The following is a 16,711-nucleotide window of genomic DNA, read 5'->3' as shown; positions in this document are numbered from 1 at the left end:
GTGAATCATAGGGTGGGGGAGGGGGCAAAAATTCTGGGAGCCTTGAAGAATGTTTGGAAGTCGAGAACATTATCTCGGAAAGCAAAAATGGGTATGTTTGAAGGAATAGTGGTTCCAACAATGTTGTATGGTTGCAAGGCGTGGGCTATGGATAGAGTTGTGCGCAGGAGGGTGGATGTGCTGGAAATGAGATGTTTGAGGACAATATGTGGTGTGAGATGGTTTGATTGAATAAGTAATGTAAGGGTAAGAGAGATGTGTGGAAATAAAAAGAGTGTGGTTGAGAGAGCAGAAGAGGGTGTTTTGAAATGGTTTGGTCACATGGAGAGAATGAGTGAGGAAAAACTGACCAAGAGGATAAATGTGTCTAGAGGTGGAGGGAATGAGGAGAAGTGGGAGACCAAATTGGAGGTGGAAAGATGGAGTGAAAAAGATTTTGAGTGATCCGGGCCTGAACATGCAGGAGGGTGAAAGGCGTGCAAGGAATAGAGTGAATTGGAACGATGTGGTATACCGGGGTCGACGTGCTGTCAATGGATTGAACCAGGGCATGTGAAGCGTCTGGGGTAAACCATGGAAAGTTCTGTGGGGCCTGGATGTGGAAAGGGAGCTGTGGTTTCGGTGCATTATTACATGACAGCTAGAGACTGAGTGTGAATGAATGGGGCCTTTTGTGTCTTTCCCTAGCGCTGCCTCACACACATGAGGGGGGAGGGGGTTGTTATTCCATGTGTGGCGAGGTGACGATGGGAACAAATAAAGGCAGACAGTATGAATTATGTACATGTGTATATATGTACATGTCTGTGTGTGTATATATATGTGTACATTGAGATGTATAGGTATGTATATTTGTGTGTGGACGTGTATGTATATACATGCGTATGTGGGCGGGTTGGGCCATTCTTTCGTCTGTTTCCTTGCACTACCTCGCTAACGCGGGAGACAGCGACAAAGCAAAATAAATAAATAAATAAATAACTTTGTCGCTGTCTCTTGCGTTAGTGAGGTAGTGCAAGGAAACAGATGAAAGAATGGCCCAACCCACCCACATACACATGTATATACATAAATGTCCAGACACGCACATACACATACCTATACATCTCAACGTATACATATATATACACATACAGACATATACATATATACACATGTACATAATTCATACTATCTGCCCTTATTCATTCCCGTCACCAACCCGCCACACATGAAATGACAAACCCCCTCCCCCTGCATGTGCACGAGATAGCGCTACGAAAAGAAAACAAAGGCCACATTCATTCACAATCAGTCTATAGCTGTCATGTATAGGTAGCGCTACGAAAAGACAACAAAGGCCACATTCATTCACAATTAGTCTCTAGCTGTCATGTATAATGCACCGAAACCACAGCTCCCTTTCCACATCCAGGCCCCACAAAACTTTCCATGGTTTACTCCAGACACTTCACATGCCCTGGTTCAATCCAATGACAGCACATCGTCCCCGGTATACCACATCGTTCCAATTCACTCTATTCTCTGCACGCCTTTCACCCTCCTGCATGTTCAGACCCCGATCATTCAAAATCTTTTTCACTCCATCTTTCCAACTCCAATTTGGTCTCCCACTTCTCCTCGATCCCTCCACCTCTGAGACACATATATCCTCTTCGTCAATCTTTCCTTACTCATTCTCTCCATGTGACCAAACCATTTCAAAACACCCTCTTCTCCTCTCTCAGCGGTACTCTTTTTGTTACCACACATCTCTCTTACCCTTTCATTACTTACTCGATCAAACCACCTCACACCAAATATTGTCCTCAAACATCTCATTTCCAGCACATCCACCCTCCTCCACACAACTCTATCTATAGCCCACGGCACGCAACCATATAACATTGGTGGAACTACTATTACTTCAAACATACTCATTTTTGCTTTCCAAGATAACATTCTCATCTTCCACACATTTTTCATCACTCCCAGAAGTTTTGCCCCCTCCCCCACCCTATGATTCACTTCCGCTTCCATGGTTCCATCCACTACCAAATCCACTCCCAGATATCGAAAACACTTCACTTCCTCCAGTTTTTCTCCATTCAAACTTACCTCCCAATTAACTTGTCCCTCAGCCTTACTGTACCTAATAACCTTGCTCTTATTCACATTTACTCACAGCTTTCTTCTTTCATACACTTTGCCAAACTCAGTCACCAGCATCTGCAGTTTCTCACCCTGGGGATAGGGGAGAAAGAATACTTCCCACACATTCCTCACGTGTCGTAGAAGGCTACTAAAGGGGACGGGAGCGGGGGGTCCAGAAACCCTCCCCTCCTTGTATTTTAACTTTCTAAAAGGGGAAACAGAAGAAGGAGTAACGCGAGGAGTGCTCATCCTCCTCGAAGGCTCAGACTGGGGTGTCTAAATGTGTGTGGATGTAACCAAGATGAGAATAAAGGGCAGATAGGTAGTATGTTTGAGGAAAGGAATCTGGATGTTTTGGCTCTGAGTGAAAAAAAAGCTCAAGGGTAAAGGGGAAGAGTGGTTTGGGAACGTCTTGGGAGTAAAGTCAGGGGTTAGTGAGAGGACAAGAGCAAGGGAAGGAGTAGCAATACTCCTGAATCAGGAGTTGTGGGAGTATGTGACAGAGTGTAAGAAAGTAAATTCTAGATTGATATGGGTAAAACTGAAAGTTGATGGAGAGAGATGGGTGATTATTGGTGCATATGCACCTGGGCATGAGAAGAAAGACCATGAGAGGCAAGTGTTTTGCGAGAAGCTGAATGAGCGTGTTAGTGGTTTTGATGCACAAGATCGGGTTATAGTGATGGGTGATTTGAATGCAAAGGTGAGTAATGTGGCAGTTGAGGGAATAATTGGTATACATGGAGTGTTCAGTGTTGTAAATGGAAATGGTGAAGAGCTTGTAGATTTATGTGCTGAAAAAGGACTGGTGATTGGGAATACCTGGTTTAAAAAGCGAGATATACATAAGTATACGTATGTAAGTAGGAGAGATGGCCAGAGAGCGTTTCTGGATTACGTGTTAATTGATAGATGCACGAAAGAGAGACTTTTGGATGTTAATGTGCTGAGATGTGCAACTGGAGGGATGTCTGATCATTATCTTGTGGAGGCGAAGGTGAAGAGTTGTGGGGGGTTTTCAGAAATGAAGAGAGAATGTTGGGGTGAAGAGAGTGGTGAGAGTAAGTGAGCTTGGGAAGGAGACTTGTGTGAGGAAGCACCAGGAGAGACTGAGCATAGAATGGAAAAAGGTGAGAACAAAGGAGGTAAGGGGAGTGGGGGAGGAATGGGATGTATTTAGGGAAGCAGTGATGGCTTGCACAAAAGATGCTTGTGGCATGAGAAGCGTGGGAGGTGGGTTGATTAGAAAAGGTAGTGAGTGGTGGGATGAAGAAGTACGATTATTAGTGAAAGAGAAGAGAGAGGCATTTGGACGATTTTAGCAGGGAAAAAATGCAGATGAGTGGGAGAGGTATAAAAGAAAGAGGCAGGAGGTCAAGAGAAAGGTGCAAGAGGTGAAAAAGAGGGCAAATGAGAGTTGGGGTGAGAGAGTATCATTAAATTTTAGGGAGAATAAAAAGATGTTTTGGAAGGAGGTAAATAAAGTGCGTAAGACAAGGGAGCAAATGGGAACTTCAGTGAAGGGGGCTAATGGGGAGGTGATAACAAGTAGTGGTGATGTGAGAAGGAGATGGAGTGAGTATTTTGAAGGTTTGTTGAATGTGTTTGATGATAGAGTGGCAGATATAGGGTGTTTTGGTCGAGGTGGTGTGCAAAGCGAGAGGGTTAGGGAAAATGATTTGGTAAATAGAGAAGAGGTAGTAAAAGCTTTACGGAAGATGAAAGCCGGCAAGACAGCAGGTTTGGATGGTATTGCAGTGGAATTTATTAGAAAAGGGGGTGACTGTATCGTTGACTGGTTGGTAAGGTTATTTAATGTATGTATGATTCATGGTGAGGTGCCTGAGGACTGGCGGAATGCTTGCTGAGTGCTCAAATTACAGAGGTATAAGTTTGTTGAGTATTCCTGGTAAATTATATGGGAGGGTATTGATTGAGAGGGTGAAGGCATGTACAGAGCATCAGATTGGGGAACAGCAGTGAGGTTTCAGAAGTGGTAGAGGATGTGTGGATCAGGTGTTTGCTTTGAAGAATGTATGTGAGAAATACTTAGAAAAAGAAATGGATTTATATGTAGCATTTATGGATCTGGAGAAGGCATATGATAGAGTTGATAGAGATGCTCTGTGGAAGGTATTAAGAATATATGGTGTGGGAGGAAAGTTGTTAGAAGCAGTGAAAAGTTTTTATCGAGGATGTAAGGCATGTGTACATGTAGGAAGAGAGGAAAGTGATTGGTTCTCAGTGAATGTAGGTTTGCGGCAGGGGTGTGTGATGTCTCCATGGTTGTTTAATTTGTTTATGGATGGGGTTGTTAGGGAGGTGAATGCAAGAGTTTTGGAAAGAGGGGCAAGTAAGTATGCAGTCTGTTGTGGATGAGAGAGCTTGGGAAGTGAGTCAGTTGTTGTTCGCTGATGATACAGCGCTGGTGACTGATTCATGTAAGAAACTGCAGAAGCTGGTGACTGAGTTTGGTAAAGTGCGTGAAAGAAGAAAGTTGAGTAAATGCGAATAAGAGCAAGGTTATTAGGTACAGTAGGGTTGAGGGTCAAGTCAATTGGGAGGTAAGTTTGAATGGAGAAAAACTGGAGGAAGTGAAGTGTTTTAGATATCTGGGAGTGGATCTGGCAGCGGATGGAACCATGGAAGTGGAAGTGAATCATAGGGTGGGGGAGGGGGCAAAAATTCTGGGAGCCTTGAAGAATGTTTGGAAGTCGAGAACATTATCTCGGAAAGCAAAAATGGGTATGTTTGAAGGAATAGTGGTTCCAACAATGTTGTATGGTTGCAAGGCGTGGGCTATGGATAGAGTTGTGCGCAGGAGGGTGGATGTGCTGGAAATGAGATGTTTGAGGACAATATGTGGTGTGAGATGGTTTGATTGAATAAGTAATGTAAGGGTAAGAGAGATGTGTGGAAATAAAAAGAGTGTGGTTGAGAGAGCAGAAGAGGGTGTTTTGAAATGGTTTGGTCACATGGAGAGAATGAGTGAGGAAAAACTGACCAAGAGGATAAATGTGTCTAGAGGTGGAGGGAATGAGGAGAAGTGGGAGACCAAATTGGAGGTGGAAAGATGGAGTGAAAAAGATTTTGAGTGATCCGGGCCTGAACATGCAGGAGGGTGAAAGGCGTGCAAGGAATAGAGTGAATTGGAACGATGTGGTATACCGGGGTCGACGTGCTGTCAATGGATTGAACCAGGGCATGTGAAGCGTCTGGGGTAAACCATGGAAAGTTCTGTGGGGCCTGGATGTGGAAAGGGAGCTGTGGTTTCGGTGCATTATTACATGACAGCTAGAGACTGAGTGTGAATGAATGGGGCCTTTTGTGTCTTTCCCTAGCGCTGCCTCACACACATGAGGGGGGAGGGGGTTGTTATTCCATGTGTGGCGAGGTGACGATGGGAACAAATAAAGGCAGACAGTATGAATTATGTACATGTGTATATATGTACATGTCTGTGTGTGTATATATATGTGTACATTGAGATGTATAGGTATGTATATTTGTGTGTGGACGTGTATGTATATACATGCGTATGTGGGCGGGTTGGGCCATTCTTTCGTCTGTTTCCTTGCACTACCTCGCTAACGCGGGAGACAGCGACAAAGCAAAATAAATAAATAAATAAATAACTTTGTCGCTGTCTCTTGCGTTAGTGAGGTAGTGCAAGGAAACAGATGAAAGAATGGCCCAACCCACCCACATACACATGTATATACATAAATGTCCAGACACGCACATACACATACCTATACATCTCAACGTATACATATATATACACATACAGACATATACATATATACACATGTACATAATTCATACTATCTGCCCTTATTCATTCCCGTCACCAACCCGCCACACATGAAATGACAAACCCCCTCCCCCTGCATGTGCACGAGATAGCGCTACGAAAAGAAAACAAAGGCCACATTCATTCACAATCAGTCTATAGCTGTCATGTATAGGTAGCGCTACGAAAAGACAACAAAGGCCACATTCATTCACAATTAGTCTCTAGCTGTCATGTATAATGCACCGAAACCACAGCTCCCTTTCCACATCCAGGCCCCACAAAACTTTCCATGGTTTACTCCAGACACTTCACATGCCCTGGTTCAATCCAATGACAGCACATCGTCCCCGGTATACCACATCGTTCCAATTCACTCTATTCTCTGCACGCCTTTCACCCTCCTGCATGTTCAGACCCCGATCATTCAAAATCTTTTTCACTCCATCTTTCCAACTCCAATTTGGTCTCCCACTTCTCCTCGATCCCTCCACCTCTGAGACACATATATCCTCTTCGTCAATCTTTCCTTACTCATTCTCTCCATGTGACCAAACCATTTCAAAACACCCTCTTCTCCTCTCTCAGCGGTACTCTTTTTGTTACCACACATCTCTCTTACCCTTTCATTACTTACTCGATCAAACCACCTCACACCAAATATTGTCCTCAAACATCTCATTTCCAGCACATCCACCCTCCTCCACACAACTCTATCTATAGCCCACGGCACGCAACCATATAACATTGGTGGAACTACTATTACTTCAAACATACTCATTTTTGCTTTCCAAGATAACATTCTCATCTTCCACACATTTTTCATCACTCCCAGAAGTTTTGCCCCCTCCCCCACCCTATGATTCACTTCCGCTTCCATGGTTCCATCCACTACCAAATCCACTCCCAGATATCGAAAACACTTCACTTCCTCCAGTTTTTCTCCATTCAAACTTACCTCCCAATTAACTTGTCCCTCAGCCTTACTGTACCTAATAACCTTGCTCTTATTCACATTTACTCACAGCTTTCTTCTTTCATACACTTTGCCAAACTCAGTCACCAGCATCTGCAGTTTCTCACCCCTGGGGATCGGGGAGAAAGAATACTTCCCACACATTCCTCACGTGTCGTAGAAGGCGACCAAAGGGGACGGGAGCAGGGGGGTTAGAACCCCTCCCATTCTTGTATTTTAACTTTCTAAAAGGGGAAACAGAAGAAGGAGTAACGCGGGGAGTGCTCATCCTCCTCGAAGGCTCAGATTGGGGTGTCTAAATGTGTGTGGATGTAACCAAGATGAGAAAAAAGGAGAGATAGGTAGTATGTTTGAGGAAAGGAACCTGGATGTTTTGGCTCTGGGTGAAACAAAACTCAAGGGTAAAGGGGTAGAGTGGTTTGGGAATGTCTTGGGAGCAAAGTCAGGGGTTAGTGAGAGGACAAGAGCAAGGGAAAGAGTAGCACTATTCCTGAAACAGGAGGTGTGGGAGTATGTGATAGAGTATAAGAAAGTAAACTATAGATTGATATGGGTAAATCTGAAAGTGGATGGAGAGATGGGTGCTTATTGGTGCATATGCACCTGGGCATGAGAAGAAAGATCATGAGAGGCAAGTGTTTTGGGAGCAACTGAGTGAGTGTGTTAGTAGTTTTGATGCATGAGACCGGGTTATAGTGATGGGTGATTTGAATGCAAAGGTGAGTAATGTGGCAGTTGAGGAAATAATTGGTGTACATGGGGTGTTAAGTGTTCTAAATGGAAATGGTGAAGAGCTTGTAGATTTATGTGCTGAAAAAGGACTGGTGATTGGGAATACCTGGTTTAAAAAGAGAGATATACATAAGTATACCCATGTAAGTAGGAAAGATGGTCAGAGAGTGTTATTGGATTACGTGTTAATTGATAGGTGTGCGAAAGAGAGACTTTTGGATGTTAAAGTGCTGAGAGGTGCAACTGGAGGGATGTCTGATCATTATCTTGTGGAAGCAAAGGTGAAGATTTGTAGAGGTTTTCAAAAAAGAATAGAGAATGTTGGGATGAAGAGAGTGGTGAGAGTAAGTGAGCTTGGGAAGGAGACTTGTGTTAGGAAGTACCAGGAGAGACTGAGTACAGAATGGAAAAAGGTGAGAACAAAGGACGTAAGGAGAGAGGGAGAGGAATGGGATGTATTTAGGGAAGCAGTGATGGCTTGCGCATAAGATGCCTGTGGCATGAAAAAGCATGTAAATGTATTCATATAGGCCAGACAGGTAAAACTGTAACAGAGAGGTGTTACTGGCACAATCATTCAGTACCCATGAATGACCACAAAAATGCGATCACTAAACAGTGTCCTGAAAATGATCACCCCCACAGATCTTGAAAATCCCATTGTTTTACATCCCTTTGCTGATTATGCCACATGCATTGTCATTCAATGTCTTAATTGCTATCACTAAGAACTTTAATTTGTCACCATGCAATTTTAATAATACTAAGAACTTTAATTTGTCACCATGCAATTTTAAAGCTCATCCCAGCATTAAACAAATCATTATGAGAGAATTGACAACACACGAAAACATAAAAAAGTTGTTCAAGACAAACCCAGCTACCCATTTTCAATGCCCACCATGTGACCCTCCCCCCTTAATAACTCTCCCTCACAATGGTTACGGCCAGACTAAGCAGACAGTGCTTGGTCTATAAAGACTGGCGTTGAACGGCAGAAATCAAGTGTGATGTTGGGATTCAAATAAATTTGTTAAGTACTGTCTCCATGAAACATGCCGTGCCACATGTATAGAAAAATCATAAGTTAAATAAAATTGTATGAACTCCTACTGAAGTGCAATTTCACCTTCATACATATGCAAATCAACATAAACACATATACATATATATACACAGACAAATACAAATATACATGTACATATTCATACTTGCTTGTCTTCATCCATTCTTGGGACCACCCAGCCCCACAGGAAACATCACCACCACCTCCTGCGTCTGCGAGGTAGCGGCAGGAGAACGCATAACAAAAGGCCACATTTGTTCACACTCAGTCTCTAGCTGTCATGAGTAATACACTAAAACCACAATTTCCTATCGATGTCCAGGCTCAACAGACCTTTCCATGGTTTACCCCAAACATTTCACATGCCCTGGTTCAGTCCAGTGACAGCACGTCGACCCCAGTATACCACATCATTCCAATTCATTCTATTCCTTGCACAACTCTCACCCTGCTGCATGTAAAGGCTGCAATCGCTCAAAATCTTTTTCACTACATCCTTCCACCTCCAATTCGGTCTCCTGCTTCTTGTTCCCTCAACCTCTGACACATATATCCTCCTTGTCAATCTCTTCTCACTCATTCTCTCTATATGTCCAAACCATTTCAACACATCCTCTTCTGCTTTCTTAACCATACTATTTTCATTTCCACACATCTATCTTACCCTTTCATTACTCAGCCAATAAAACCACTTCACACCACATACTGTCCTCATACGTTTCATTTCCAACACATCTATACTCCTCCATACAACCCTATCTACAGCCCATGCCTCGGTACCATATAATATTGCTGGAACTACTATTCCTTCAAACATACCCATTTTTGCTCTCCGAGATAACATTCTCTCTTTCCGCACAATCTTCACTCCCAGAATCTTCGCCCCCTCCCCCAACCTGTGACTCACTTCCGCTTCCATGGTTCCATTCGATGCCAAGTCCACTCCTAGATATCTAAAACACTTCAATTCCTCCAGTTTTTCCATTCAAACTTACAATCCAATTTACTTGTCCTTCAACCCTACTGAATTTAATAACCTTGATCTTATTCACATTTACTCTCAACTTTCTCCTTTCACTCACTTTTCCAAACTCATTCACCAGCTTCTGCAGTTTTTCACTTGAATCAGCCAACAGTGCTGTATCATTGGCAAACAACTACCTCACTTTTCAGGCCCTCACATCCACAACAGACTGCATACTTGCCCCTCTCTCCAAAAGTCTTGCATTTACCTCCATAATCACGCCATCCATCAACAAATTAAACAACCACGGGGGGCATCACATGCCCCTGCCGCAGACTGACCTTCACTGGAAATCAGTCACTCTCTTCTTTTCTTACTCATAAACATGCCTTGCACCCTTGATAAAAACTTCTCGCTGTTTCTAGCAGCTTTCCTCCCATACCGTATACTCTCAAGATCTACAAAGTATCTCTATCCATCAAGTCACATGCCTTCTCCAGATACATAAATGCTATATAAAAATCCATATGTTTCTCTAAGTATTTCTCACACACATTCTTCAAAACAAACACCTGATCCATACACCCTCTACCACTTCTGAAACTACAGTGCTTCTCCCTAATCTGATGCTCTGTACATGCCTTCACTCTCTCAATCAATACCCTCCCATACAATTTTCCAGGAATACTCAACAAACTTGTGCCTCAGTAGTTTGAACAGAAATCTTTATCCCCTTTGCCTTTGTACAATGGCACTATACATGCATTCTGCCAATCCTCAGGCACTTCACCATGATCCAAACATACACTGAATATCTTTACCAATCAATCAACAACACAGTTACCCCCTTTCTCAATAAAATCAACTGCAATGCCATCCATACCCATTGCCTTGCCAGATTTCATCTTCCATAAGGCTTCCATCACCTCTTCTCTCCACCAAACCACTCTCCCTGACTCTCTCACTATGCACACCACCCAAACCAAAACACCCTACATCAGCCACTCTATCATCAAACACATTCAAAACACTTTCACAATACTCACTTCATCACAACCTGTTATCACTTCCCCCTTGCCCCCTTTACCGATGTTCCCATTTGTTCTCGTCTTAACGCACGCTATTTAATTCCTTCTAAATCATCTTTTTATTTTCCCTAAAGTTTACTGATACTCTCTCACCCCAACTCTCAATAGCCCACTTTTTCAACTCTTGCATCTTCCTCTTGACCTCTTGCTGCTTCCTCCTATACATCTCCCAGTCATTTGCACTCCTTCCTTGCAAGTATCTTTCAAATGCCTCTTTTCTCTTTCACTAACAACTTTACTTCTTCATCCCACCACTCACTAACTTTTTTTATCTGCCCACTTCCCAGCTTTCTCATGCCACATGCATCTCTGGCACATACCATCACTTTTTCCTGAAATACATCCCATTCCTCAGCCAGAACCCTCACATCATTTGGTCTCACCTTTTGCTATTCTACAATCAATCTCTCCTGGTACTTCCTCACACAAATCTCCTTTGTTTATGGATGGGGTGGTTAGGAAGTTAAATGCAAGAGTTTTGGGGAGAGGGGCAAGTATGTAGTCTGTTTGGGATGAGAGGGACTGGGAAGTGACTCAGTTGTTTTTCACCAATGATAAAGCTCAAGTGGCTGATTCATGTGAGAAACTGCAGAAGTTGGTGACAGTTTGGAAAAGTGCAAAGAGGGGAAAGTTGAGAGCAAATGTGAATAAAAGCAAGGTTATTAGGTTCAGTAGGGTTGAGGGACAAGTAAATTGGGATGTAAGTTTGAATGGAGAAAAAGTGGAGGAAGGGAAGTGTTTTAGATATCTGGGAGTGGACTAGGTAGTGGATGGAACCATGGAAGCGCAGGTGAGCCATAGGGTGGGGGAGGGGGCAAAGGTTCTGGGAACGGTGAAGAATGCGTGGAAGGAAAGAACGTTATGTCAGAGAGCAAAAAAATGGGTGTTTGAAGGAACAGCAGTTCCAACAGTGTCATATGGTTGCGGGACATGGGCTATAGATAGGGCTGTACAGAGGAGGGTGGATGTGTTGGAAATTAAATGTTTGAGGACAATATGTGGTGTGAGGTGGTTTGATCGAGTAAGTAATGAAAGGGTAAGAGAAATGTGTAGATATAAAAGGAGTGTGGTTTGAGAGAGAAGAAGAGAGTGTGCTGAAATGGTTTGGGCAAATGGAGAGAATGAGAGAGGAAAGATTGACAGAGGATATATGCATCTGAGGTGGAGGGAACAAGAAGTAAGAGACCAAACTGGAGATGGAAGGATGTAGTGAAAAAGATTTTGAGTAATCGGGGCCTGAACATACAGAAGGGTGAGAGGCATGAAGGAATAGAGTGAACTGGAAGGATGTGGTATACTGGGGTCAATGTATGTGTGGATGGGTGGCGACGGGAACAGATGCATGCAGCAAGTATGAATATGCACATGTGTATATATTTTTATGTCTGTGTATGTATATGTATGTATACGCTGAAATGTATAGGTATGTATATGTGCATGTGTGGGTGTTTATGTATATACATGTGTATGTGAGTGGGTTGGGCCATTCTTTCGTCTGTTTCCTTGCACTACCTTGCTAACGTGGGAGACAGCAACTAAGTATAATAAAAAAAAATAATAATATCAATAATAATACACTACAACATTAAGTTTACTTACCATGCTAGCAATCCATTCACGGCCATATAAGTAACCCTCATCAAGCGCTGAGCTCATCACATCACCAAGACCTTCTGGCAAGAGCTCCAGAAACTGAGGATTATTCACCACTGTAGAATTGATCACTTGACTACCCAGAGTGACCAAGGCCATGCTCTCACCTTGAATCTATAAGGAATAGAAACATTTGAAATTATTCCAAGACCCTGTACCATGATTTTCTGAATATACTATCTTCCATTATATATATCAAGTTTTCTTGTTAACACCTGTTTTACCAGCTGATCACCATGTCATACTTTTCTTATTTACAATTCTAATATTCTATCAGTCTACTTCTATCCTTCATTCTCTAATTCTTCTATCCAATCAGTCTTTCTGTGTTACCAAACTACACTTGCTCAAACTGCAAGTGAAAAGTTGCCTCTGGCAAGGCTGTATCATTGGGAGTAGAGTCTCGTCAAAGAACTTCTCACTCCAAAGGAATTCATATTTCTCTGCTACAATAAATAATGCAAACTTCAGTTGCAGGAGCCTCTTGACACAGATCCTGGGAAATACCAGACTCTTTCACAGAAATATGTCCTGAGGTAATCATAAATAAAATAAAACAAATTAGTTTACTTATCTCATATTTTCTGTTCTACTATCCAATCAAACTATATAGCAGTCCAAATATCAATTAACCTCTAATACAGTATCTATTTCTCTAAGCATTTATTCACTCATCAATCCAACTGTTTTATGTAACTTTCTTTAGATTCCTATGTAAGTCTTTCCATTCAGTAATCCAATGAAGGTTTTGTTAATTTACAGATTTAACTGAAGCATCAACCACATGTAAGACATCGTCAAATGTATCAGTGATGTAAACTGGTAAACTTCTTGGTCATTCAGTTAATCTTTTGCTATTTCAACTTCACTATCCTGAGTGATTCAGCCAGTGCTTCAAAGATACTGCATAATAAAGATGGTAAAAAATATATACAAAATGTAACACAACCACCTATCCAAAAGGCTAGGATCTAAACTAAGGAAAGAAAGATTGTGGTGAGAAAGACTAATCAAACCCATGACAACCATATGATCCAACCATCCATCTATATATTCATATCTCTGATGCCCATTCCCTCTGAGAACTCCCACTAAGGGGGTGGCCTCAGCAAAAGTCTCCACTTATCACTGTGTTACATGCCTCCCTTGTACACAATTCCATTAATTTTCTCACCATTCCTCTTCCTGAAGTACTCTTCCACTCTACTTACCCATGTCACCAGCAGTCATTCTTTTATACCAACCCCTTTAATTGTACCATCATACACTCTCCCTGTAAATTCCCTATCGTGTGGTCTTTCCACATGCCTAAACCACTTCAAAGTACTGCATTTCACCTGCTCTACCACTTCACAATTAATTCCCATTGCATTCCCTGCCATACCAAATCTCTCATACACTCCTTCATTTCTCTCTTTGTTTCATCAAGTCATACCACATGCTCCTCTCAAATAACTTATTTCTACAGCCTGGATTCTTGATCTCTGTGACTCATTCTATAGGACCATGTTTCAGCTGCATAGATCAGGGATGGGAGTACTATGCTGTCCCTTAATCCTTTATTTCTTCACTTCCATACCTACACCTCTACCCTTAATTATTCTACTAAGGAACCCAATGACTCTTCTACCTTGTCCTGCTCTCTCCCCTATCTCTACTTCCATATCACCAGACCAGCCAATATAACTTAAATACTTAAATTCTCTTACCCCTTCCAGTCTTTATACCCCCATAGCTATAACATTATCCCTGGGGATAGGGGAGAAAGAATACTTCCCACGTATTCCCTGCGTGTTGTAGAAGGCGACCAAAAGGGAGTGGGGGGGCTGGAAATCCTTCCCTCTCTTCTTTTTTTTTTTTTTAATTTTCCAAAAGAAGGAACAGAGAAGGGGGCCAGGTGAGGATATTACCTCAAAGGTCCAATCCTCTGTTCTTAATGCTACCTCGCTAATGCGGGAAATGGCGAATAGTATGAAAGAAGCTAAAACATGGTTAAGCACACTTTATTCTTTCACTCTGCAGGGTTTTGCAAAATCTTTACCTTCACTTTCTTTCCTTTCAAACACCACTGCTTTACTTTTAATTTTTTTTTTCTTTTTTTTTTGCTTTGTCGCTGTCTCCCGCGTTTGCGAGGTAGCGCAAGGAAACAGACGAAAGAAATGGCCCAACCCACCCCATACACATGTATATACATACACGTCCACACACGCAAATATACATACCTACACAGCTTTCCATGGTTTACCCCAGACGCTTCACATGCCCTGATTCAATCCACTGACAGCACGTCAACCCCGGTATACCACATCAATCCAATTCACTCTATTCCTTGCCCTCCTTTCACCCTCCTGCATGTTCAGGCCCCCATCACACAAAATCTTTTTCACTCCATCTTTCCACCTCCAATTTGGTCTCCCACTTCTCGTTCCCTTCACCTCCGACACATATATCCTCTTAGTCAATCTTTCCTCACTCATTCTCTCCATGTGCCCAAACCATTTCAAAACACCCTCTTCTGCTCTCTCAACCACGCTCTTTTTATTTCCACACATCTCTCTTACCCTTACGTTACTTACTCGATCAAACCACCTCACACCACACATTGTCCTCAAACATCTCATTTCCAGCACATCCACCCTCCTGCGCACAACTCTATCCATAGCCCACGCCTCGCAACCATACAACATTGTTGGAACCACTATTCCTTCAAACATACCCATTTTTGCTTTCCGAGATAATGTTCTCGACTTCCAGACATTCTTCAAGGCTCCCATGATTTTCGCCCCCTCCCCCACCCTATGATTCACTTCCGCTTCCATGGTTCCATCTGCTGCCAGATCCACTCCCAGATATCTAAAACACTTTACGTCCTCCAGTTTTTCTCCATTCAAACTTACCTCCCAATTGACTTGACCCTCAACCCTGCTGTACCTAATAACCTTGCTCTTATTCACATTTACTCTTAACTTTCTTCTTTCACACACTTTACCAAACTCAGTCACCAGCTTCTGCAGTTTCTCACATGAATCAGCCACCAGCGCTGTATCATCAGCGAACAACAACTGACTCACTTCCCAAGCTCTCTCATACTTCATACTTGCCCCTCTTTCCAAAACTCTTGCATTCACCTCCCTAACAACCCCATCCATAAACAAATTAAACAACCATGGAGACATCACACACCCCTGCCGCAAACCTACATTCACTGAGAACCAATAACTTTCCTCTCTTCCTACACATACACATGCCTTACATCCTCGATAAAAACTTTTCACTGCTTCTAGCAACTTGCCTCCCACACCATTTCCTTCAATCACCTACACTTACGTCATAAAAGGAACTTACAACCTTCTGCAACGCCTCTTCACTTTCAGCAAACAAAGTGTCACCTGCTTGTCAATAGCCACCATACCTCACTGCCACACTCCATCTCTGCATCCCCTTTCCCAAATTTTGTTTTCATGTCTCTTCTTACTCTAACCAAACATATGTTAAAAAGCTACAGTGACATCACACAGCCCTACCTCACGGCCACAGGTATACCAAAATTTTCACTCAACTCTTCATCCACTTACAAACGCATTTGCAGCTCTATAAAAGGCTTTCACACCATCCAATCTTTGTCCCCTACCCCATATATCCTTAACTTATCCCATAAAGCATTTTATTTTATTTTGTTATATGCATCCTCCACATCCATAAAAGCTACATACAACTTTTTACCTTTCCACAGTCATTTTCACCAAAAAATGTGATCCACAAATCCCCTACCTTTCCTAAAACCCACTTGCATCTCACTTACTCTGCATTCAGTCACTTCTATCACTGTACCAATCAACACTCTTGCATATGCTTCTCCTTGTATGCTCAAGACTTTTTTTTTTTTTTTTATACTTTGTCGCTGTCTCCCGCGTTTGCGAGGTAGCGCAAGGAAACAGACGAAAGAAATGGCCCAACCCCCCCCCCCATACACATGTATATACATACGTCCACACACGCAAATATACATACCTACACAGCTTTCCATGGTTTACCCCAGACGCTTCACATGCCTTGATTCAATCCACTGACAGCACGTCAACCCGGTATACCACATCGCTCCAGTTCACTCTATTCCTTGCCCTCCTTTCACCCTCCTGCATGTTCAGGCCCCGATCACACAAAATCTTTTTCACTCCATCTTTCCACCTCCAATTTGGTCTCCCTCTTCTCCTCGTTCCCTCCACCTCCGACACATATATCCTCTTGATCAATCTTTCCTCACTCATTCTCTCCATGTGCCCAAACCACTTCAAAACACCCTCTT

General features: G+C 42.6%; 1 protein-coding gene across 7 annotated transcripts in view; it reads right to left on the bottom strand.

The window, feature by feature from the left end:
* The window catches only part of LOC139757301 (transmembrane protein 245), a 198,228-nt gene that overhangs the window by 107,969 nt on the left and 73,548 nt on the right, over nt 1–16,711 (bottom strand). For all 7 annotated transcript variants that reach the window (XM_071677681.1, XM_071677682.1, XM_071677680.1 and 4 more), the window contains exon 13: nt 12,352–12,519. In XM_071677681.1, coding sequence (XP_071533782.1) covers nt 12,352–12,519 — 168 coding nt within the window. The remainder of the gene's footprint in view (nt 1–12,351; nt 12,520–16,711) is intronic.

The sequence above is a fragment of the Panulirus ornatus genome, chromosome 25 (genome assembly GCF_036320965.1).
Source record: "Panulirus ornatus isolate Po-2019 chromosome 25, ASM3632096v1, whole genome shotgun sequence".
Classification (NCBI taxonomy): Eukaryota; Metazoa; Arthropoda; class Malacostraca; order Decapoda; family Palinuridae; genus Panulirus; species Panulirus ornatus.
The sequence above is the reverse complement of the archived record's forward strand: the minus strand, read 5'-3'. Positions and strand labels throughout refer to the sequence as shown.